The sequence below is a fragment of the Octopus bimaculoides genome, chromosome 2 (genome assembly GCF_046866305.1).
Source record: "Octopus bimaculoides isolate indiv1 chromosome 2, ASM4686630v1, whole genome shotgun sequence".
In the NCBI taxonomy this organism is placed as follows: domain Eukaryota; kingdom Metazoa; phylum Mollusca; class Cephalopoda; order Octopoda; family Octopodidae; genus Octopus; species Octopus bimaculoides.
The window spans coordinates 93,997,075-94,022,226 of record NC_142929.1 but is presented as its reverse complement, the minus strand read 5'-3'; the positions used below and the strand labels follow the sequence as shown (position 1 = coordinate 94,022,226).

Genomic DNA, 25,152 nt, shown 5'->3' with positions numbered 1-25,152 from the left:
TAACATACATATATACACGGCAGCCTTCCTTTCAGTTTCCATATACAAGATTCACTTGTCTAGCTTTGGTTGGTTTTTGGCTATAGTTAGTCACATGCTACACACTGGGACTGAATCCAAAACCATGTTGGTTGGGAGGCAAACTTCTTACCATATAGTCATGCCTGCACCTAGCTAAATACTTCTGCAGTACTTGTAACTATATTGCTGTCTTCCTTTGGAATTCCTTCTCATACTCAAAAACTATATGCAATCATTAAAACTGATTGTTAATATTAAATTAGTTGAATTATCTTTATTCTTCAGGCTAAGAGGGTTTAAAAAACTGGACATTGTTCTGCTTGGAATTAATTTATAGAAGTGGGAAGAGATAGATGAAATTTTAAACATAAATATTTCATAGGCACAGGTGTGGTAAGAGCCTTACTTGTCAACCACGTGGTTTCAGGTTCAGCCCTGTTGGGCAAGTGTCTTCTACTATAGCTTTGGGTCAACCAAAGCCTTGTGAGTGGATTTGGTAGATGGAAACTGAAAGAAGACTGCCTATATATCTGTGTGTCTACTATTTCACAACTAGTGTGGATGTGTTTATGTTTCCCATAACTTAGTGGTTCGGCAAAAGAGTCTGATAGAATAAGTACTAGACTCCAAAAAACAAGTGCTCTAGTCGATTTGTTCAACTAAAACCCTTCAAGGCAGTGCCCCAAATGACTAAAACAAGTAGAAGATAGGTGAAATTCATTCAAGACATAAGGACAAAAATAATCTACAAGTTTCAGGATTATGAGTTTATTTGTAAAATACAGAAAGTTTTGTTCTAATTTGGCTTAAAATAATTTGCTATAATATATACAACAGCTTCCCAGCCTAAATTTTGCCAGTCATAATTATTCTTTTGTCTCAGAAGAAATTTCAGAAGTATTCTTTTTGAAACCAAGTTTTGAGAAATCTTCTTTAGTCATTAAGTTACTGTAAAAGAAATAAGACAAGTTTTCATGAAATTTCAAAATCTATAGATAAGAAAACATGGTACTGAAACAGTATATTGATGTATAAACAATGATATAGCAGGTGATTTCTACCTATATGTCTTTAATGATTACTCAAGTTCAGCAAATCTGTATGAGGTTGCTCAACATTCTATCTTTATAAAAACAAAAAAAGCATAGCCTAGGATATGCTATGCTTAGGAAAAAGATGTTTCTCAGTCTCCCTTTTGAGATCACTCCTGGTTCACAATACAAACTTATTGGTTGAAAGTGACCTAAATCTTCCATCAAAATTTCATGTTAATTTATATTTCAAACACCAATTTAATAATAAATTATTTTACTAAAGTTTTCATTGTTTTCATTATTAATTTAAACAGGCAGCATATTTTAACAGAAATATGTTAATTATAGGTCTGCTTAATAAGGGCTAACAGCCCTAAACTATGTGACTCAAATCCTAAAAGGTCAGACTAAAATTATAGGAGTTGTTGGTCTGAGAGTTCTCATTGCTTTAAGCTGATATGAAAATTTAAAACTCAGCAGAGCAAATTTATTATTAACACAACACTCATTAAAGGTACAGTGTTCCAACTGCTTACAATAGTGAGCAGTTTATAACCATGGGACTTATTTACAACTAGATGAACTATCATGTTATTGAATTACTATTCAGTCCTAGCTGTCAATGCACAATATTCTTGGATGGATTTTACATTATCTTGTAATGAAAGTTAGTCCATCAATCCCATCAGCAAATAGTTGATGTATCTAAATTAGCTAGCTATAACCTCTGCATCCTGGACATAACAAACTTGAAAATCCTTTCATAAAATATATATTTAAATACCATTATAGAATCTTTATAAATATTACAGGAAATGTGAAATATTAAGGTCATAGCATAGAAAGAAATCTATTGTCCATTTTTCACAGATTAAAGTAGATAACAGAAGAACCTACCAATGATCAATTGCAGAGTTATTATCACCAGGAGCAGGACTGTGAAGTTGGTATACAAAACCTTTGATTTCAACTCCAACATCTATTTGTAATTTGACTAATATGTTTCTATATTGATTGAAAGCTCACTATATATGGCCAATTGTCAGGCTACATTTTAGCATGCTAACCTATTAAAGTTTGGATTTAAAGGTTATAGTATGCTGTTGTTGGTTTGAAGTTAGCTACACTTAAGCATTAGAGAAAACTTACAAGATTAGGAGACTTTTTTTGTTTTTCTTTTTTATGAAAAGAATATGAAGAAATATACTATAAAACAAAATCAGGAATATCTTTTGTTCATAAGAAAACACATCAAAGTTAAAATTAAAATATTAAAAACTAAAAAACCTTAACAAATTATCATTTTCAAAGAAAAAAAACTCAATTATTTTTCCTTTCTAAGATTAAAGCATTGTTTGAGTATGAAATTTAAATGAATGCAACATGTAAAATAACATTAAATGACATAAAAATTATATTATTTACATTTGACGGATATTTGTCCTCATCTTGTTTGTTGTTAACACAATGTTTTGGCTGATATACCCTCCAGCCTTCATCAGGTGTCTTGGGAAATTTTGAACCTGGGTATATCAGCAGAAACGTGTTAACAACAAACAAGATGAGGACAAATGTAAATAATGTACATAATTCCTCATCTCTTGAATATAGAACTGTATCATAAAAATTATATTATAAAATATTGTGTCTATCAAACAGGCTTACATAAAAAGGCAAAAATTTTACTGCTTAGAAATAATAGCTTCTTGATTTGATCGAGTCCAATTCCATGACTCTTTGTACAGGAGAAATTGAACTTAATTCCATAAGGGTGAACCATACCACGTGTAGTATCTATGTAAATGTAGTCAAGTCAATGAAGGGGCTTGTATGAATTACTCGATCTGCTAGAAATAGCAGCCAAATTTCAAATCACACACTACTATCTGATGGGATGTGTTGAATATTGCACAAGAAAAGGATGAATGGATGTTCATGACTCAACCAACTTTGATCATAGATCTGATCACCAACATTTTAGAGCTAGTATCTTTGTCACAGGCAATAAATGACATCAAAATCAACTTCTCAACCACATTATTGTCAAATATTTTCAATTATAAAATTTCAATTTCTATTTTTCTTTGTTTATTACTAGTAAGAATGAGAAAAAAAATATTTTACAAAGCTCTGGTTAGCATACATTATAGATGATCTGAGACAAATCTTCTGCTATTTACAAACATCCTAGATCCCTACCTCCCCACCCAAAAAAGGTCATCATGTTGATTGGCAAAAATCTTCTCAATAATTCACTCTAACCAGTAGCTTACTCACATGCTGCTTATTCTCTCCATCTCATCTATCACTACTGGGGACAGGAAAGAGCAAGATGGTCGATTACTTTTTTTCTTTTCATAGTTGAGAAATGAGTGAGAGAGAACAGCATATCAAACTCATTCCACAGTTACAGAATAATGCCAGATGTAAAGCTAAGCTTGTTTACCTCTTTATCTGTCATCAGGATTACTATTGTGATATGCTGGAGATTTTTTTAGTTTTGAAAGACATGATCTACAAAAAATTACTCCGTCACATATTTGGTCCATGAGAAGATTTGAGTGCAGCGTTATAAAATTACAGAATCATGATACTGGTTTCAAATTTTGGCACAAGGTCAGCAAATTCTGGGGTGTGGGTAAGATGATTACATCAACTCCAGGACTCAACAGATTCTTATTTTATTAACCTAGAAAGGATGCAAGGCAAAGTCAACTTAGGCAGAATTTGAACTCAAAACATGACGGATGAAATGTCACTAAGAATTTTGCTCAGCATGGTAACGATTCTGCCAGCTCACTGCCTTATCATCAGCTACATAATACTCCCATTCCTTTCACCAATCTACAGCACATTCACATAGTACATCCTTGTACCAAGCCATTAGGAGTTAAGAGCTTTGTAGAGACATAATGCTGAAAGTGGCACACAAACTATCAATTTTTATTAGTCATGCTACTGTATCAATTTACTACCTTTCCCAACAAGTTGACACTTGACTAAAGTGAAGTAAAATACCATTCAAATACGTTGATCATGTGATTGCTGACTCAATAGTCACTCCTTAAATATCAAGTCATCTATCATTCCCTCTGTTAAAGAAAATAAATAAATAACAAGGAGATGATGGTTTGATTGGCACTTGCATGGCTGTGTGACACCTTATGTAAGTATCTTCTGCTATTTAACCTTAGATTGTGAATGACTTGTGCATGAAATTTGGTAGAAGGAAACTCTACAGAAGGCCGTGGTAATATATGTATAATGTTCAAGGCGGCGAGCTGGCAGAAACATTAGCACGCTGGGCGAAATACTTAGCGGTAGTTCGTCTGTCTTTACGTGCTGAGTTCAAATTCCGCCGAGGTCGACTTTGCCTTTCATCTTTTCGGGGACGATAAATTAAGTACCAGTTGCGTACTGAGGTAAATCTAATCGGCTGCCCCCCCCCCTCCTCAAAAATTTCGGGCCTAGAGTAGAAAAGAATATATGTATAATGTTTGTCAAAACAGTGCCCTTTGTGTTGAGTTGTGTCCCTTTGTACCAGTCAAGCAAAACATCGATTAAAAAAATGTTCTGATATTGGTATGATCAACTGGAACCTTTGAAGATGATGTATCAGCATGGCTGAACCAATGGGGAGGGGGGGACTTGAAAATAATTATCGCGTGGATTTATGCACAAGGCTCGCAAATTTGAGGAGAGGGGTTAGTCAATACCATCAACGTGACTGGTTCTTTATTTCATCAACCCTAAAAAAAAATGAAAAGCCAAACTGACCCTGGCAGGATTTGAACTCAGAAAGTAAGAAGCCAGAACAAATACTGCAAGATATTTTTTCCTACTCTGTAACAAGTTTACCAATACTTTATAATAAAATCATTTGTAGAGTGCTAACAGACTGAAAGCAATAGATTGATTAGACTTCCTTTTTCTTCTGAAAATCAAATTTCCTGCGTAAATATTTTACTGCTTAAACAATTTGGATTATATCTTTTGTTATAGCTTAGTCAAGTGAAAGGCCAGTGCCTAGAGATGACGTTTTATACTAATGTATACATCTATCTTCATTTATTACCGATTCTTTCATCACTGATCCTGGATAAGACGGTGCACTCAATTGTGAATCATGCTACGCTTATCATAGATTAATCTGTGATGACAGCAAATCAGTCAAAGATTCTGCTTGTTATGATATTTTATTTTACTCTAAATATTTTTCCAGGCGTAAAATATCATTATGTATACTTAAAAACTGTTTGGAGGTACTATTCGAGTAAATTAGAGGAGCAACATGGGGGGAGGGGTCTTAGAACAAAACTTATTTTTTCCATTCTCTATTAGTCATCTATCACTGACTCATTTAACACTCATTTGGGTGATTCTTAACCAAACACCTGTGATAAATGAGGATAGATGTTATAACATTACTATATTATAGAGGTTTTGTTTTCTCTCATTGGACTGATTTTAGGGACAGTTAGTGAGTGGAATGGCTAGGGTACTGAAAAACAATGCTTTGCAGTATTTGTTTTGGGTTCAAATCCAGCCAGGGTCAATTTCGCCTTGCATCCCTCCGGGGTTAATACAAAGTACCAGTCAGATACTGAAGTCAATGGTACCAATCCCAGTATTTGACTGGGACAGAATCTAAATAACCAGAAGAAATACCACAAGGCATTTTGATCAGCGCTCTAATGATTCTGCTATGACCAAATTTGCCCCTCATCTTTTCGAGATTAATAAAATACCAGTCATGTACTGGAGCCTTGAGCATAAAATAATAATAATAATAATAATGGCTTCAAATTTTGGCACAAGGCTAGAAAGTTTGGAGGAGAGGGTAAGTCAATTAACTCAACCCCAGTGTTCAACTGGTACTAGTTTCATCAACCTCAAAAGGATGAAACACTAAGCTGATATCGGTGAAATTTGAATTCAGGAACATAAAGATAGGTGAAATGCCACTAAAAATTTTGTCTGGTGTGCTAATGATTCTGCCAGTTCACTGCCATAATTTTGAGGAGAGGGAACAAATCAATTACAATGACTTCACTACTTGACTGGAACTTATTTTATTGACCTATTGATACTCTAACAGTTCTACCAACTTGATGCCTTAATAATAATAATAATAATAATAATAATAATAATAATAATAATAATAATAATAATAATAATGGTTTCAAATTTTGCCACAAGGGCAGCAATTTGGGGGTAGGGGATGAGCCAATTACATCAACCCCAGTATTCAACTGGTACTTACTGCTAAGCATCTCATCCAGCACACTAACAATTCTGCCAGCATGCCACCTTAAATAATAATAATAATAATGATGATTTCAAATTCTGGCATAAGACCACCAAGTTTTGGGGAGGGGGAAAGTCAACTATATTGACTGGTACTCTTTTCATCAACCCTGAAAGGATGAAAAGTAAAGTCGACCTTAGCGGAATTTGAACTCAGAATGTGAAGATGAACAAAATGCTGTTAAGCAGTTTTCTAGCATGTTAACAATTCTGCCAGCTTGCTGCCTTAATAATAATAATAATCCATTCTACTATAGACACAAGATCTGAAATTTTGGGGAGAGGGGACTAGTTGATTACATCGACCCAGTGTTTCACTGGTACTTAATTTATCGAACGGCAAAGTTGACATTGGCAGAATTTAAACTTAGAACCTAAAGAAAGACAAAATGCTTAGAGGCATTTTGTCTGGCGTGCTAACGATTCTGCCAGCTCACCGCCTTAATGATAATAATAATAATAATAATAATAATAATAATGATGATGATGATTTCTTTATTAACCACAAGGGTTCACATTAAGAAAAACATTATGGACAGCACAGGACTAAAAGAATGTGTGTGTGTTGTTGTGAGGTTTTTGCATGTAAACATGACTAACAAAATTTTAAACGATAATAATAATTCTTTCTACATGGCACACGGTCTGAAATTTAGTGGGAGGAGTTAGGTCAATTACATCAATTCGTTGGGAAGAAAAAGAAGAAGAAGAACAAGAACAACAACAACAACAACTACTACTACTATTATCATTACTACTACTATTACAATTACTACAGCTACTTGCAGTAAAATATCTAGATAGGAAATTTGATGATTTTCTGAAAGAAAAAAAAACAATAACCTTGTTTAAATATAAAATATCCGGGAGTGTATGATATTTCTCTGGGGGAAATATTTGTGACTCAAGAGTTTTAATTAAATGTAATTTCAGTTATTTTATACCATTCAGATGTTCCTATAGCTTAAAAATAAACACAGTAGAACATAACAGTTAAAGGAAATAAAAGCTTATTTTACTTCCTAAATCAGTGTCATTGTTACTATGAAAAGAAAAACACTCCTTCATCTTGGTAAATATTGAGAACCAGAGCAAATCATATTTGTAGTAGATTATATATAATTCAGTGTGTGTTTATCTTTTCTCTCTCTCTCTCTCTCGCTCTCTCTCTCTCTCTCTCTCTCTCTCTCTCTCTCTCTCTCTCTCTCTATATATATATATATATATATATATATATATATATATATATATATATATATATATATATATATATAAATGTGTATATATAAATTTATTTGGAGGATATGTTAACCTCATGAAAGGATGGTTGCATCCAAGGAAATACTGGTTCAATACCTAGTATTGTTAGGGAATGTAATTCCCTTAAAACAATAGGTGTATATTAAGCATATAGTTTATATCCAGTTAAAAGAAGAAAAGAAAATGGAGATAAGAAAGTTCACAATTATTTTATTAAGAAATTGGTCATCTTCGCTTCTTACAGCTGTTTCAATTAATACACCATAATCTAATTACAAATTTGTACATTAAATTTGCATTTATGTGACATGAGCATAATTTCATCAGAGAAAAAAAGATGTACTTTGGGATATTATATGTGGACCTATCAATTAATTTCAGCGTGATGTTATATGTGGACCTATCAATTCATTTCAGCGTGATATTATATGTGGACCTATCAATTCCTTTCAACATGAATTGATAGGTTCACATATTTCAGCAGAGTCTGCTGAAATGAATTGGTAGATCCACATATAACATCCCAAGGTACATCTTCTTTTCTCTGATGAAATTATGCTCATGTCACATAAATGCAAATTTAATGTACAAATTTCTAATTAAATTATTGAGTAGTAATTGAAACGACTGAAAGAAGTGAAGATGACCAATTTGTTAATAATGAATAATTGTGAACTTCCTTATCTCCATTTTCTTTTACTTCTTTTAACTGGATATAAACAATTTATATATATATATATGTGTGTGTGTGTGTGTGTGTGTGTTTACGAATTTGTGTTGCAAGATTCCTGATGTGAAATTGTGTGTTGAAACAGATATTGTTGTATTTCAGGATGATCTTTTTTTTTTTTTGCCAAATAAACACATGCACTTTATATTCATTCTTCACTCGTTTATTACTGTCCTTATTCTAACTCATGTCCACTGTCCGGAAATCTTTCCTCACACATCTGTGACCTCTTTAGAGAAACTTTCCGCCGTGTGTGCTCTTGCTCCACTTATTTCATTCTGTTCTTCTAGGATGTGTATCCTTATATGTGCATGCATTTACGTCTGTGTTTGAGTGTGTGTATGTGTCATTGTTCTTAATAGCACTATAACCCTCCCCTCAGCCCCAGCCCCTCCCCCGTTGTCGCTGCTGCTGCCCATCAGCCCAGCATTTGGTACCATTCCTGCATTTCTCTGTGTTTATGTGTTTGTCCATGCTGCTGCCATCATAGTAGGTGTTGTTGTTGTTGTTACTGCCATTATTGTTACCACTGTTGCTGTTGTAGTCGTGTTGTTGATACTGTTGCAGCCATCTGTGAAGTTACTGTGTGTGTATATGGGTTCGCTCCCTATGTTATTTTTATCTGCGCCCTTTATACAGTTTTTAATATTTTTTTATCTCTATTTCTTATATTTATCATAGGTATGTACATATTTGTCTTTTGTATGTTTTTTTCTTGTCTTTAATCATCATGTTGTGTGGTGTGGTGGTGGGTGTTACTGTTCCATTCGTGTTTTCTGTTGAGGCTCAGTCTGTCTATTGCTATGTCTGTAGCCTCTGTGATCTGTCTAATTGTCATGTCAGTTCTATGTGTAGATAATACCTTAACCTCTATGCTTTTAACTGAGCCTCTATGTTCTGCTTGAGCATGTTGGTAGAGCACTGATGAGCCTTTGGCTACAACCAAAGAGACAGAATCAGAGTGTACAAAGGAGCCAGGACTAAGTACAGAGCCATCATAGAGAGTGATGCAGAGGGGATTTTCCCACTATACAGGAGTAAATCCTGGAACAGCACAGAAAGGACCAGAAAAAAGATAAATAAAGCCAACTCATGGTATGCAGCGAACTAGTATTCCTTTTTAGATAAACATTAGATAAGACCAATCTATGGATTAAAGTAATAGAAAGTCCCGATGTTCCTATAAAATCCCTGATCTGTAGAACTTATCCCTTTGATAGGTCCCCATGTACAGAGAACAATTGTATTGTATGTAGGATGAACCTACAGCTTAACTGTAAGGTTAGGAATATAGTGTATAGCTTACGATGTACTGAGGGATGGTGCAGAAACATGACAACTACTTACATTGGAGAGAGTGTGCAGCATAGGGGAGCGTATAGGTGAACACCGGTGGGAGCTCAAAAAAGAGAAAGGCTCGTCAGTGTTCTACCAACATGCTCAAGAAGAACATAGAGGCTCAGTTAAAAGCATAGAGGTTACAGTATTATCTACACATAGAACTGACACGACACTTAGACAGATCACAGAGGCCACACACATAGAATAGATAGACCGAGTCTTAACAGAAAACATGAATGGAACAATAACATCCACCACCAAACCACACAGCATAACGACTAAAGACCGAAGGAAAAAACACCAGATACAAACAGTGCAATACACACACAATAGACAACTATGCATATTCTATGATAAATATAAGTAATAGAGATTAAAAAAAAAAATTAAAAACTGTATAAAGGACACAGATAAAAACAACACAGCGAGTGAACCCATATACACACACAAACACACATACAGTAACTTCACAGACGGTCACAACAGTATTAACAACACGACTACAACGACAATAGTAAAATAACGGCAACAACAACAACACCTACCACGATAGCAGTAGCATGGACAAACACACAAACACAAAGAAATATAGGAACAGTACCAAATGCTCGGCCCAAGGGCAGCAGTAACGACAATGGGGGAGGAGAGGGGTGGGACTGAGGGGAGGGTCACAGTGCTACTAAAACCAATAACACACATATACACATAAACACAGACGCAAATGCATGCACATATAAGGATACACATCATAGAAGAACAGAATGAAATAAGTGGAGCAAGAGTACACATGAAGATGGAAAGTTTCGCTGAAGAGGTCACAGATGAGTAAGGAAAGATTTCTGGGCAATGGGCATGAGTTAGAATAAGAACAGTAATAAATGAGTGAAGAACAACAATACAGTGCATGTGTTTATTTGACAGGAAAAAAAATGGCCACCCTACAATACAACAATATATATATATATATATATATATATATATATATATAATTATTATTATTATTATTATTATTATTATTATTATTATTATTATTATTATTATTATTATTATTATCATCATTATCATTATAAATTATTAAGGCACTGAGCTGGCAGAATCATTAGCACACTGGGCAAAATGTTTGGCAGTATTTCATCTGTCTTCGTGTTCTGAGTTCAAACTCCACCAAGGTCAGCTTTACCTTTCATCCTTTGAGGGTTGATAAATTAAGTACCAGAGAAACATTGGGGTCAATGTAATTAACTAGTCCTCACCCACAACATTTCATGCCTTTAGTAGAAAGGATTGTTATTATTATTATTATTATTATTATTATTATTATTATTATTATTATTATGTATTTTTAGAGCTTTGATAATATCATAACTTTCCCAAAAAAGGCAAGGTGTTATTAATACACAGTACACAACTATGTATTTTTACACTGAGCATTATGACTTACTTTGAATAGGAGTAGTGGGAAAAGGACATGCAAGATTTCTCCAAACAAGAAATAGAAAACAACAAAAGAACAAAACAAAAGAAGGAATGAAAAATGAAGTGAACTAAAAAAAAAGGAAAGAATTAAGACTAAAAGATAGAAGTAAAAAAGGTAGCCAGAAAAAAAACATGGATTTTTAAACAGCCAAAGCATAAATATTACTTACTCTTACAAAGTCTTAATATTTTGTAATGTTCTACTTGATGACATCAACTATCTAGCTCATTTGATATATTCAAATTTATATTCTTTTGTTATATTAATTACTGTTCTCTGAAAGATATTAGGCTGTAACACACTACAAATGTTTTCATTCAATCAAAGAAAAATATGAAACAATAACCAAAGACAAAATAAGAGAGTAAATCAAAGCAGTGAAGGAAACTTCAGTTGATATGAATATGAAATGCTGCATTCAGAATTATCAACTTGTTTTTTCTCTCTCAATAATACAAGAGTTAAATTATAACAAATGATAATCTTGAATGCAGTGTTTTAGCATACATCAACTAATACTTCTGGTTGGTTTTGCTATGCCAAAAAACAATTAAACTCACTTCTCCATCCGACATTCTAAATAATCTTTGGACTCTTGGCGACATTTTGTATTTTCATTATTGTTTGTATTCAGACATTTCATATATTTGATCATGAACATCTTACATTGACCTGAAATTGAAATAACAAATTCCAGGTTTAATGAATCAGGTAAAAATGTAAGTGTGGCATATTTTAAACTTTTCTTAATGTATATTTATTTATTAAACATGTTCTTTAACTGAGAGACAAAGTCAATTTGCAAAGGAATAGTATATAGTTGACTGAATAAACCCCATATATTACTAGTAGATATTGTGTGCAGATGATGACAAACTCATATTTTTCATACAGGCTCTCATCTATCTTTTAGGATTGACTGGATCCATGCTCAGCAGTAACTGGAATAGATCCTTTCAATTCATTGGTTCCTAAATACCTTATTCAAATATCTGTTACAACCAATGAGCCAATGGATGGGCCATTATGTGGTTGCTCTCAGCTAGAAATAGCAACCAAATTTCTTTCAAATCACACTGACATTTCAACAATTACATTGGATAATGTAATCCTCAATACACTATAAGGGAAAAATAAGAAATAGAAGAGATAGTCATGACTAAAACACTTCGAATCTTAGGACTGTTGAACCAGGATTGACCAAACATTAAACAACAACTAATAGTTTGTCATTGACCTTGAGGAGTTGAAAGGCACTGTCAATCCTGTGAAATTGAGGAAAAACTATATTTTGGATTGAGAGAACATTTGGTTAAATATAGTATTATATAATCAGTCTCAAGGGGATGAAAAATAATGTCCTTCCTATAAAACCCTGAAACAAGCAACAGGCTATAGATTTAAAGTGAAAAGGTATTTACCAATATAAGTAAAGTGAAATAGTTGTGGACATAGGTGGACATGAATGATAGCAGTACAAATGATGTTTTTAGACTCTCTTAGGTATAATATTGATGCAATTGATGTTTAGTTTGAATATTTGTAGATTAATATCTACAGGAAAAACACAGATGAAGGTGGGTGGAGATTCCAGAAGGTTACAGTTCTGGAGAGAAAAACTTGGCTTGAAGGGTTTTGTTCAAGATTTGGGAGGTAATACACATTAGAGTGTAGGAAGATGACAAGACAGATGTGTTAAGAAGGCTTGAGAGGAGCATATGCTTCTAGTTAGTTCAGAAGAACAGAGAACATTGTTGTAGTTAAAGGAGAGAAATTAGTTCATCTATGCAGAAATATAATTAAGGTTCATTACCACTAGAGTAAATCAATAAATGGCATCGATAAAGCTATTGTTCTTTACAACAGCTAGTTCCTGTTATGATACTCAAACCTATTACTTGGAATTATAGGTCTGCTAGCAGCTAAGCTCGGTTTCACCCGGTCTGTTTGGATGATGTGGCTGTGATCATTTTCGGTTAGGCATAATCTATAACAGCATTTCTCAACCTTATCATTTTGGGTCTCCTGTTTCGATTGGAGCCTCCAGCTGTATGAAGATTTCCTGACTCCCCACTTCTTGTCAGAAAACAGCTTCAGGAGTTGTGAAGAACGAATTTGAACGTAGTCTGTTTCTGAGAGCTATTGTATTGGACCTCTGTTGCTAGCAAAATGGTATACGCCTGCTGTGTGAGCAACTGGTTGTTTTAATGGTGGAACAAACAAGGGAATTCCATTAGAAAAAGTTTTAATTAATTTTCTCGGTAACTATGGGGGCTAGGAAAGAAATACAAACTGCATTCCAATCTATGCACCCGTCGCCACATGTATGCCATTTTTCATGTGAATCCACCCAGCCGTTTGGCTGTGAACCTCAAGACAAAAAAGAATACAACAATCGCCCATGTCCAATTTATATTATAGATAAGACTCTTTGGTTAAGCAGGAGAGGGTTAAGATGGGTTGATTTGCTTGAAATTTTACAAAGATAAAAACAATGGATTCCTTGAATGATTTCTTTGAAATTTCATCTAACTCTTCAGGATATTTTCAAACACTTAAATGTCTCTGATTTCAGCAGTCATTAAGAGTATTGTTATTGGTTGCTGTAGCTGTTATAACATTTGCAGTTTTTCTCAAGAGGTATTTGCTGAGGTCGATTGTGTTTGAAAGTATTATTTTCAGTACAACTAATTTAAGTAAAGTACCAAAATCCCAAATGATTTTTACTGCTATTCATATAGGTTTTAGGGTCTTAATCATAGAAGTCAAGCCAAGCAATATCTTTATACTATGAGTTAATTACACTCTCATAACTTTTAATTCCCTATATCTACAAAACAACCCAGTTACATTTTGAAACATTTTCTCCATCAACTGTAATACACAGAGCACATGATATTTGGTTCCAATAAACTGTAGAGGTTCACAGTAGTTCTTATGTCATCAAGGAATGGCTCAGTATTTGTCATTGTATCTTGAACAGTAAAATTTAGGAAGTGAGGTGCCTATAATAATGGACATACATGACAACTGGAGAATGCTTTAACCTTGTAACTTCTATGAACACTGCTCATATATACTGCATTATTAAAACAATTTTATCAAGTATCAACTTCAGCTTCTTTTGGTCAACGTATTGAGAACACATCCTTTAGTAGAAGGCACTGCATAAAATCTGATGAAAGTCTTCTTGCCAGATATCACAACTTCCATTTTAAACTTAATGAATAGAATTGGTCCACTAACAATAGGCATTTATAGTTGTAAAGCATAGACTCTGAACAAATTTGATGAGAACATAATGAATTTGAAACATGGGTGTACAGGAGAATCTCTTACAAGGATCATTGGACAAATGAATGGGTATTACAATTAGGTGAAAGACAACAATTCCCAAACATTGTAAAGAAAACAAAAGCTCATCTATTATGACTATATTCAAAAACGCAGAAGTTTAGAAAATATTATGATGGAAGGAAGAGTAGAGGGCAAAAGATGAAGAGGCAGGCAAAGAATGCAATAGATGGACAATATCAAGAGTTGGTTGGACAAGAGTAGTAAGGCAGCTAGAGAACTAGTGCTTAATCAAGAAGACTTTGGTTGTAGTGTTGTCAATGCACTACAGGCATACAATACATGACAATGATGACTACATATGTGCACCTGACATCTCAGTTTTTACTTAACCAAGGAATACCTTTAGATCAAAGATGCAGATGTTCCAGAAAGTTACTACAGTTAACATTTGAAACTTCACCTGGGTTACAAGTAATTGTTGAACTATGGTTTGTTGGGCAGTGAACAATAGTTTCAATAATAATGCTCAAATACACTGTCCTATGCAACTTACTGCTTGTATACAGTGTTTAGTTGACCGATTTAGTTGCATTTTGCATTTACTCAATAGACTTATCACTGCTTTATGGCCTGTTGATGACAAGCATATTTTTTGCATGCTTTGTGACTGTGAGCTGGTTTTGCTTTTTTCAAGTTTTCAAAAGTAAAATGTTACTATTCACAAACACTTTACTTGGGTAAGACAAAGCTTAACATTTGTCAATGTCAAAAAATAAGTCAAGTGTTATAATGTAGATCCTTGTCCACTCATATGTTATTGTTGCCACTATTATGTTGTGGCAGTATTCCACATCTTATTATCTTTGACTTGTCTATCATGTTATCACTGATAGCTCTGCAAGACAATGAGTTGAAACATCTACCTTGACAGTAACTTGAACTCCACATAACTGACACTGACCCCAACTGAGAACTCCTACAATGACTCTACTACTACTGACCCTCTTACAATGACTGACTGCCTGACTTTATTAAGGCTGGATCATACCACTTTGTCATGTGGGAGGGGGAGTACCATTTTCACTGCAACATCCCTTTTAGTTTATTTTTTTTCTTTAGGAAGCAAATAATTCTATTTTACTTTATTCCCTCCTCCTCCTCCTCCTCCCAATTAAGCAGTTTATTTTTTCCAACTTAATATTTTTGTTTTTGGCGTCTATTTGTAGGAACTGTATGTTCTTCCTTTGTCTTCCACTTGTACGCATGGGTTCAACCACTTGTAATGGTGTTGGTACCTGGAATGTGTCATACAGCCATTCATAAATTCTTGTAATCTGTCTGGTTTATTTTCTATGAATCATTTTTAGGAAGGGCATCCAGCTGTAGAAACTCTGCCAAATTTAGATTGGAGCCTGGTGTTGCCATCCGGTTTCACTAGTCCTCAGTCAAGTCGTCCAACCCATGCTAGCATGGAAAGCGGACGTTAAACGATGATGATGATGATGATGATTTCTTCAATTAGTTTCTGTGTCTTTTTTCAATACCTTTTCTACTTTTAATTCCGTACATCATTTTTCCTATGTACTTTGTAATTTTGCCTTCTTTCCAGTACTGTTTTCTGTTTTTATATGACCTTATGTACCCTCATGTACACCTTATCACCAATTGTGAAAAATTTTGGATTGTCTTTCCTGGTAATTTTTCTTTCCTCATCAGGTAACAGTTCTGCTGGTGAGCTTCCTGCTGGTGTATTGGGGTTTGGTGTCACCCTGTATACCCTTAGGAATTGCTGCACAAAATGCTCTGCCTGTCCATTTGGTCTGGGATGGTAAGGTGCTATCGTTTTATGTTCTACTGTGAACATTTCACAGAATTTTCTAAATTCACTGGACACAAATTGCATTCCATTATTAGATACAATCATGTCTGAGATGCCAAATCTTGTGAATAATTTGTGCAAAAATTTATTACCGTTTCAGAGGTTGGTCTTTTGCACTTAACAATTTCTGGCCATTTTGTAAAACTATCAACTATTACTAAGTAGTAATAACCATTTAACGGACCCGCAAAATCAATATGTAGGCTTGACCATGGACTTTTTACTTCTGGCCAAGTCTCTCATTTTTAAGTAGGCAATTTCGCTGTCAGAGCACATCTTCTGCAGCCTTTTACTACGTTTTCAACTTCCTTGTCCATCTTCGGCCAATACACATAATTGCACACAAGTGATTTCATCCTTTCAACATTCTTTTTTGTAAAGTCTAAGGTATCACTACCCTTTGGCCATACATTCCAACACCGTCGCATGTTGAATATATGTTTACCTGTTGCTGTTATATCTTACCAACTTGTTCAGGCTTAGCAGCCCTTCCTGTTTGTTTTCACTGTCCTGTTTGTGTTACCAACTTTGACCCTCCGCAAAATCCCAATTTTTATTTAATTTGCTTTGTGGGAGCAACTGTTTAGTCAAAAACATATCTTGTCGTTAATTGCTCAAAATATAAAGTAGAAAAACAGCTGACAACTGATGAAGGGTCATTTTTTTAATGTTGCTTGTCTTGTTTTCTGTTTGTTCTTTCGTTGTTCGCAAAAAAAAAGTTTGTGTTCCATATTTTCATATTTCATGTTGTTTACGTTCTGTGGTGTCCTGTGCCCATATATGCATGTGTATATACATATATATGTATGTACATATATGTATATATGTATGCATATATATTTATATATTATCTATATTATATGATTGAATGCCACGCATCCATTTCCAAGTTTATATATATATATATATATATATATATATATATATACACACACACACACACATACATTTCAGAAAAAGTATGTGTGACTTTCCATTTCTGGAAGTTGTACAAACATTGCTATATTAAAAAAAAATATTAAAAAATTAGGAATTTGTATGGCTTTCTGAAAATGCGACAGAGTAACAGAGTAGCCTTTGCTAGCTACTGCTCTCAGGATCTACCAAAACTAAAGGAGGGCAGAGATTCCTGGTGCAGTATGGTGAAATACATCTTAGTTGCAGTTGCTTGAAGAAAAAAGTAACAAGTGAATTAACTGGTAGAAATACGTGTTAGGTTAATGCCCCCTTCCTATCCATATGATTTCTATTCCTACACTTGAAATAATCTTATGACAAACAAAAACAGTTATATATATAATGTGTACATAATATATATACATAGATTTGTGTGTGTAAATTTAAAATATACATAAAACAATTATTAATATATTTAAAAATAAAACAATACAACAAAAATGTGTAAATATTCATTGGGAAGAAATCTTTCTAATTACCATTCCTTGATTGCACATATTTCATGTTATTTTTACATACTTTTCTTACTTTTATATGGCAATCCAAGCAAAACAAGAACTGGAAAGTCAAAATTTTATTCCTCCTTTTATATTAGCAGTTTGCTTTTGATCATCAGTCATGTTTTGCAAAGTTCCCCCTATGATATCAAAATGATATTCATGAACTAGTTTCACAATCTGTTCTACAACTCCATCTTGTTGCACATTCAGATTAGACAACTATTGGTATGGTATCTTTCAGATTTTTCATAATGAAAAGATCAGCTGAACTGCACCTAAAAAAAAGTTATGTCATGGTCAGTAGCCATCTCTCCAACCAAACTGAATGATTATTGAAGTTCACAAAAAGAATTTGAAATATCTTAGAATGTGTGTGTGTGTGTGTGTGTGTGTGTGTGTGTGTGTGTCTCTCTCTCTCTCTCTCTCTCTCTCTCCTTGTCTTGATATTGTACATGTTGACTGTATGATACTGTACACTCATTTGTTTGCAACTTTCAATGAAAACATATCTGACTAGGGGATAATATTGCTTTGCTTAAAAACAGATACAAGCTTTAAATACTGACATACATAGGCTGCTGAAACAGGATCCAACAGGTTTAAAGACTGCATCATGCTCCAATATCTGCTTCAGCATGCTTTCTATAACTGGATGTCCATCCTAATATCAACCACTTTACAGAGCATACTGGGTGCTATTTTTTGTGACACCATCAGTAGTGAGGATGCCTTGTAAAACTAAAGTACCCACTTGCCTGAGAATCAAGACACAAAGAATTATGGACAGATGTTGATTGGGAGTCAGAGAAAGAGTGGTGACTGGTAATGCATACATGGTGATACGAAATGATTTGTGGTGACAAGTTCTAATTTCATTACAGCAGCTGAATAATGCAGTAGAGAGGAGAGTGGTGAGGAATTAGGGGATAGGGAAATAAAAGGTGGGGTAAAAGGTTACAAAAGCAGGGAAGGATGGAGTGAGAGATGAATAAAACAGGAATGCCAGGTACACAATAATAAAAATAATACTAAATACAGGTGTTAGGGTGATAATATTGTTTAATAATAATAATATTTAAATAGCAGCCAAATCTTCTGAAAATCACATCCTACCACCTAAAAATAAATATATATTCGATGTCATTGTTCTAGATGCCAGGAAAAATATAGGATGGTCACGGCCAGAATTTTATTTCTAATTATATCATAAAATGACATAAATTTTGACATTTAAACCATTTCTACACCTCACCTTAAGAAAGATAATAGCATGAAACATTGCTATGACATAGATCATGTTAACAGGGACAAAACCCAAATTCAAAACACTTGATGATGATGATGAATGGCTATGGGAATCCATCCAAGTGACATAGGAATCAAAGGGGTCCATAGGTAAAAATTAGTTGAGAAATACTGGTTTAGGGCAAGAGTCCCCAACCACAAGGCCACATAGAAATCTTAAAATTAATTTCTATTTTATTGGCTAACACATTCTACTGGGTGTTTTTGCATTACATATGTAATAGTTGTATCATATATTATGCACTTTATTTCGTTTTGTTATGCACGTGATCTAGTCAATAGGAAAATTATCTTGCATGAAAAGCAGTCCAGGTTGTGGAACGCTGCTCAAAAGAGTCTAACTATTGTTCGATAGATTTTCATTGATGTCCCTTTTTGGGTTACAATTCTCATAGCAAAACTTCGGACATTTATTTGTATTTTAATATTTAACTTTTTTTATTCTTTATTTCCATTTCATCATGTTATGTAACCCCAGATCATTTAAGCATGCACACACAACATGTCTCTATATATAACAAGATTGAAGAAGACAAAAATAACTATTAAATTTTCTTTATTCATATTCGACAAGTCATTGACATGTAGAATGTATATAGTTAGCATATTTCATGTTGACTTTTTCTTTCAAATATGACCTTACACCCTCCCATCCTCTCTCTGTCTCTCATATATATCTATCTATATATATATATATATATATATATATATATATATATATATTTATTTATCTTAATATATAAATCTGAAATTGTGTGTTTGTGTGAAGCCTTTTTGAATGTTTATAGAAATCCACATTTTCCACTTTTTCGTAAAAATTTTTACATCAATGGAATTTTCTCGATCTGAACTTTCCAGTGCAGTAATTAGATTTTTAAAATTCCGTTTACTTTGTGTGATTTAAGGGAGATTTGGCTGTTGTTTCTAGCAACTTTTATATTTCATCCCTGCTACCTGGAACACCATTCTTACACACGCGCTCAACATAAAAATATAGAGAGTAAAAGTAAAAGAGAGAGAGGGAGAGAAAGTGATACATACAACGTCATAGATTAAACTTTCATCTCAGTATTCTTTACCTATTTTTCATAACATAGATACGTAAAAACACACACAACCACACATACATGACCTGTGACAAAAACATACACATTGCTCTCAATCTCTATTCATTTCTCCCCCTCTTCCTCTCTCGCTCTCTCAAACGTATACACGTGCAAGTAAACAATCATTCACATCGTGGTATATTTACAAAACATTGATGGCATAACTACAGAGTTGTATCCCCCAACTTTGGAAGGTCATAACTTTCATAAAAATGAATATTTTTTAATGAAATTTTCTATGCATATATTATTTATTATGTAGATTCCAAATATACAAAAATTTTCGGTGAAAGTGTTTTGGAAGGGGGTGGGGTACAATATTCGGAAATTCCACTTAAATTCCTCTTAACTTCCAGGAAAATGAATATTTGTTCATGAAATTTTGTACAAATGTACCTTGATGTATGTACATTTCAAGCATGTAGGAATTTTGAAGGAAACAACTGCAGGTTATTTTTGAGAAGTGTTCCCCACTCGGTGGTGTTTCGGAGCAAGTCGTCCATATTTGTTTCATTTTTCTCTATTATGTGCTTATGTGCATCCTTAGATTTCTAATGAAGTAATAGGCAGTGAAGAGAAGCAGTCATAAGAAAACTTTTAACTACCCCTATTCCTTTCTCTCCCCCTCTCTACCTCTTCCTCTCTTGCTCTCTCAAAAGCATACACGTGCAAGTACACAATCATTCAGTAAAATATAACTCATGTTCGTCAATGTTTTGTAAATTTACCAAGATTTTCACTAGGGTGTTAGGGTCAGGGTTAGGGTTTAGGATTAATGTTACGGTTACAGTTTTTAGGGTTAGGGTTCGGGTTTAGGGTTAGTGTTAGGGTTGGGTAATTTTTCAGATTAACACCCGCATGGTGTTAATCTGAAAAATTACAGATATGTGAAAAGTACCGACACTGCCATCTATTATAACTTTTGTTGTTCTGTTTAATATATACATAGATTATGCCTCCAAAGAAGAGAGTTTGCTGGGGAAAGACAGCAACCGGTTTAAAATGACAGCAACAGACTGCAGTAATGCACCACATTCCAGAAGCTATTTTGAACATAATGCAAAATGGTGCATCATCTTCTGCCCAATCTGATAGAATTCTGGCAAAAATTTGTAGCAACAGATCGCCAGCAATTGCTTCATCAGAAATTGCCGTCCTAGCTCCTGCTAAAAGGGATTACTCTGCTATGTATAATCAGGGTGGCGCAAAAAGTTGTTTTGCACAAGCATTTCTATAGCCAATTACACGGATGAAATTTACATATGCTTAATAATTTTACGCAAAACAGCCTTCAGACTTTCCCTATTAATTTCATCGTCTTTTGAATTATGAACATATTTACATCATAAGGGTTTTTTCGTTGTAAGGCTTTCTTTTTTAGTTGATTTTCAGCTAGCAAGACTTATCGTAGATGGCATAATAAGTCACACCCGGACAAGGTCGGGTTATACTGCTAGTTTATATATATATTTATTTATATATATAGGTATTGTTTCATAACCGAATTGTTTTTTGGCTTCTCGGATGCCTTATAGGAATAGGGCTACACTAAGTTTATTGTGACCCTTCAGTGCACAACCCAGTTTAACTATCTAGTAACAAGGTGGCTGTGTGAGAGGTATATAGTCATAGACCAGGTGCTCACACTATCGGAATAGAGGTTAGTTATTTACTGCCTTTGGTCAGTGTTTTGTTGTATGTTACTGTTTTAAAAGATTTTTTGGTTAATGTTTACAAGTACACCGGCACAAAAGAAATTGACCTTTTTTTTTTTTAATTTTTCCAGCGGATTCCTGTTTTCAATGACGGAAATTCTGAATATGTCAAAAACCATATTTTCAAAATTTTCAATTCCCTCTCCCCGCCCCACATTTTAAAATTTCAACTTTTTTTTCAATCTACATGGAAAAATATAGAGATTCAGAATATGGAAAAAAGAAAATAATTAATTTCAAATTTTCTACGAGGAAACTCCAAAATTGATTCATACACCCCCTCGATACCCCATCCCGCTATCTAAAAGTGAAAATGAACGGCTTGCAAATATGAAAGGCTACTAAATGTGAGAGAGTTGTCCTAATGTGAACATAAGTAAGGGTTCAACCATTCTTCTTGGCAACAGTTAAGAATATGAAGACTGTGAAAGCCCCTTGTCCATCAAGAATTATTTCTAAAGTGCATAAAGTACATGGAATATTAGGATACGGCCTAATTTTGGTGGTGGAGGTGGGGAATTTCAGAAAATTCACCAGAGTCCAATTCATCTTAACTTTCAAGAAAATGGAAATTTTTTAATGAAATTCTCTGCAAATATGGACTTGTTCAGAAACACCCCCAAATTCCTATGTCTTTGGAATCTACATAGACGGAGTTATATTTGTAGAGAATTTCATGGAGAAAGACTTCCATCTGTCCCCACCCCATTTTCTCCCAAATTTGTTTATTTTTGTAATTTTTTTTGCCAACCGGAAAATTGCCAAAAATCAGCATTGTGAAATTTTTTCCCCACCAACTTCTTTCAATTTTGACTTTTTTTCCCAACACTAACCCTAAAACCCTAACCGTAAGTACAGAAATGTTTTGAAATTTTTGTACCTTCATGAGATAAACATTACATTGCCACTTGGAATTTCTGAATCTGCTACAACACAATGACAAGTCCAACTCAATAAGAAAAGTCAGTAGTAAAAAATAAAAACCAACAGAAAAAAAAATCAAGGCATAGGAGTGGCTGTGTGGTAAGTAGCTTGCTTACCAACCACATGGTCTCGGGTTCAGTCCCACTGCGTGGCATCTTGGGCAAGTGTCTTCTACTATAGCCTCGGGCCGACCAAAGCCTTGTGAGTGGATTTGGTAGACGGAAACAGAAAGAAACCCGTCGTATATATGTATATATATATATATATATGTATGTGTGTATGTGTTTGTGTGTCTGTGTTTGTCCCCCCCAACATCGCTTGACAACCGATGCTGGTGTGTTTATGTCCCTGTAACTTAGCGGTTCGGCAATAGAGACCGATAGAATAAGTACTAGGCTTCTAAAGAATAAGTCCTGGGGTCGATTTGCTCGACTAAAGGCGGTGCTCCAGCATGGCCACAGTCAAAAAGACTGAAACAAGTAAAAGAGAATCATGATGTCAATATTTTTCCACATATTTAGAAAAAAAGAAAATTCTTAAAAAAAAAATTTTATAATGGTTTCTGTAATTTTTTTTCTCAGAATCATAATCTCCGTATTTTTCAGCATATTTTGAAAAAAAAAAACTCTGAAAGAAGTTAAAAATGAAGGAAATGGCGGGGGGGGGGGGGGATGTCGATTTTTGCCAATTTTTTTGCAGATTCGTATTCCCCCGTAGCCGAAAAGGGGGTGGGGTGACGAATAAAGAAAAAAAATTCTTTTAACGGGTTTTTTTTTGGTGGGGACGGGCGGAAGTCTTGCCGAATGCGGCCACGCTGGAGCACCGCCTTGAAGAGCTTTAGTCGAACGAAACGACCACTTATTTTTGAAGCCTCGTACTTATTCTATTGTTTGTTTGTTTTTTGTTTTTTTGCCGAACCGCTACGTTATGGAGATGTGAACACCGCAACATCAGTCAAATAAAGGGTTGGGTTCGAAATTCCACCAGAACACATGACGAAGGCTGGAGAGTACATTAGCCGAAACGTTGTGATAACAAACACGATGAGGTCACCTATCTCTCCATTGTAAATAATGTACAGCAACAGCGGTTATAAGCGGTGACAGGGTGTCAAACACAAACACATGCATATATAAACTGACTTCGGAGTTAGGAAGCACCAACAAGTCGGAATTTCTCCGTTTTGACGGAGATTTTTCAGATTTCTTTTCACGGTGCCCTTGGAAATGATCTGGGGTATCTGTTTTACAAAAAAACTTATCTTTCCTTCTCTGGAGCGATTGTGGTCAATTTTGTGGGCACTATGCACTTAAAATCCAGGCATAACTACAGATCTCTGCCCCACCGACTTTGGATGATCATAACTTTCAGAAAAATGGATATTTTTTTATGAAATTTTCTACGAATATTTATTATATCATGTAGATTCCGAATATATAAAGGTTTTTTTTTTGGGGGGGGGGTACACATGAACGAAGTCCCATGAAGTTTTTATTCTTTCTGAATAAAGAAGAGAAACATTATTGAATATCGTGTGGCAAGACTTCCTTTTGTACTTCCCCTCTTCTCTGTTCATTCGCACGAGCACACACAAACACAGAAGCTGTTCATTTTCACTTTTAGACAGCGGGATGCGGTGACGAGGGGGTGTATGAATACATTTTTTTCCTTTTCTTTGAATCTTCGTTCTCAAGGACACGAGCCATTCGGCTTTCATTTTGTTATTAATGTGCTTGTACCTGAAATGTTTTTAGATGGGTAAGTAGTGTCGCCATCTGAAGACATTTCTTAGCACCAATTCCACATTGTTGATGATCTGGTAATTTGTGAACTTTTCTTGGTAGGCTAGCTTTGTATGAAATCAGTTATAAACTCATTTGATTATATACACGGTGTCAAATAAATTGCCTTGTAAGAAATATACACATAAAGTTGGCGAGTCCTGAGAAGTAGAGATTAGAAGGGCCCTACATGAAAAATGTCAGTCTCAAATTCACCACACGGCAATGAAATGTTCACCTTTAATTTTATTTCCTATTTATTGTAAGGATAATTTTTATTAATGTTAGTGAGTTTGTTAATGTTTACATTTAGTACACGGGTGAGGATTACTGACTAAAGTAAAAGTAATCAAGATAACTAATCGACCTGAGATACACTACCTTCATGATCTAAAGGGAAGCTGCCTTTCTCCGGAGGACGCACGTTCAACTTTCCTGCAAATGTCAAAGGAGTTGACATGGTTCCAAACTTAATGAAAAGTATTCCGAAAACACTACCGACTTGCAGTGTAAAGTGA

At 34.4% G+C, this 25,152-nt stretch overlaps 2 protein-coding genes across 4 annotated transcripts in view; one reads left to right on the top strand and one right to left on the bottom strand.

The window, feature by feature from the left end:
• Positions 1-773: 773 nt before the first annotated feature.
• On the bottom strand, positions 774-25,146 carry LOC106884001 (cytochrome c oxidase assembly protein COX19). Of its 2 annotated transcripts, XM_089347190.1 has the most exons (4): positions 25,016-25,146; positions 17,783-18,078; positions 11,731-11,842; positions 774-969 (listed from the first exon to the last, which is right to left on the bottom strand). In XM_089347190.1, the coding sequence occupies exons 2-4, from the start codon at positions 17,805-17,807 to the stop codon at positions 888-890; spliced, it is 219 nt and encodes a 72-aa protein (XP_089203316.1). In that variant the 5' UTR covers positions 17,808-18,078; positions 25,016-25,146; the 3' UTR covers positions 774-887. The 2 variants fall into 2 exon arrangements, with proteins under 2 accessions (XP_089203316.1, XP_014790664.1); XM_014935178.3 differs by lacking the exon at positions 17,783-18,078 and having other exon boundaries at positions 25,016-25,135.
• LOC106883999 (uncharacterized) overlaps positions 1,920-25,152 on the top strand; it is a 41,789-nt gene continuing 18,556 nt past the window's right edge. Inside the window, exon 1 of one of the 2 annotated variants that reach the window (XM_014935172.3) lies at positions 1,920-4,221. The gene's annotated coding sequence lies outside the window, so the exon portion shown is untranslated. The remainder of the gene's footprint in view (positions 4,222-25,152) is intronic. The other variant, XM_014935171.3, reaches the window with a different exon arrangement.

Coding starts and splice junctions, on each gene's coding strand:
- LOC106884001 (XM_014935178.3), bottom strand. CDS start 25,094: ATGTCAACTCCTTTGACATTTGCAGGAAAGTTGAACGTGCGTCCTCCG. Junction 11,843..25,015: donor CTTCCCTTTAGATCATGAAG/GTAGTGTATCTC, acceptor TTTCAATTTCAG/GTCAATGTAAGATGTTCATG. Junction 970..11,730: donor TTAGAATGTCGGATGGAGAA/GTGAGTTTAATT, acceptor TTTCTTTTACAG/TAACTTAATGACTAAAGAAG.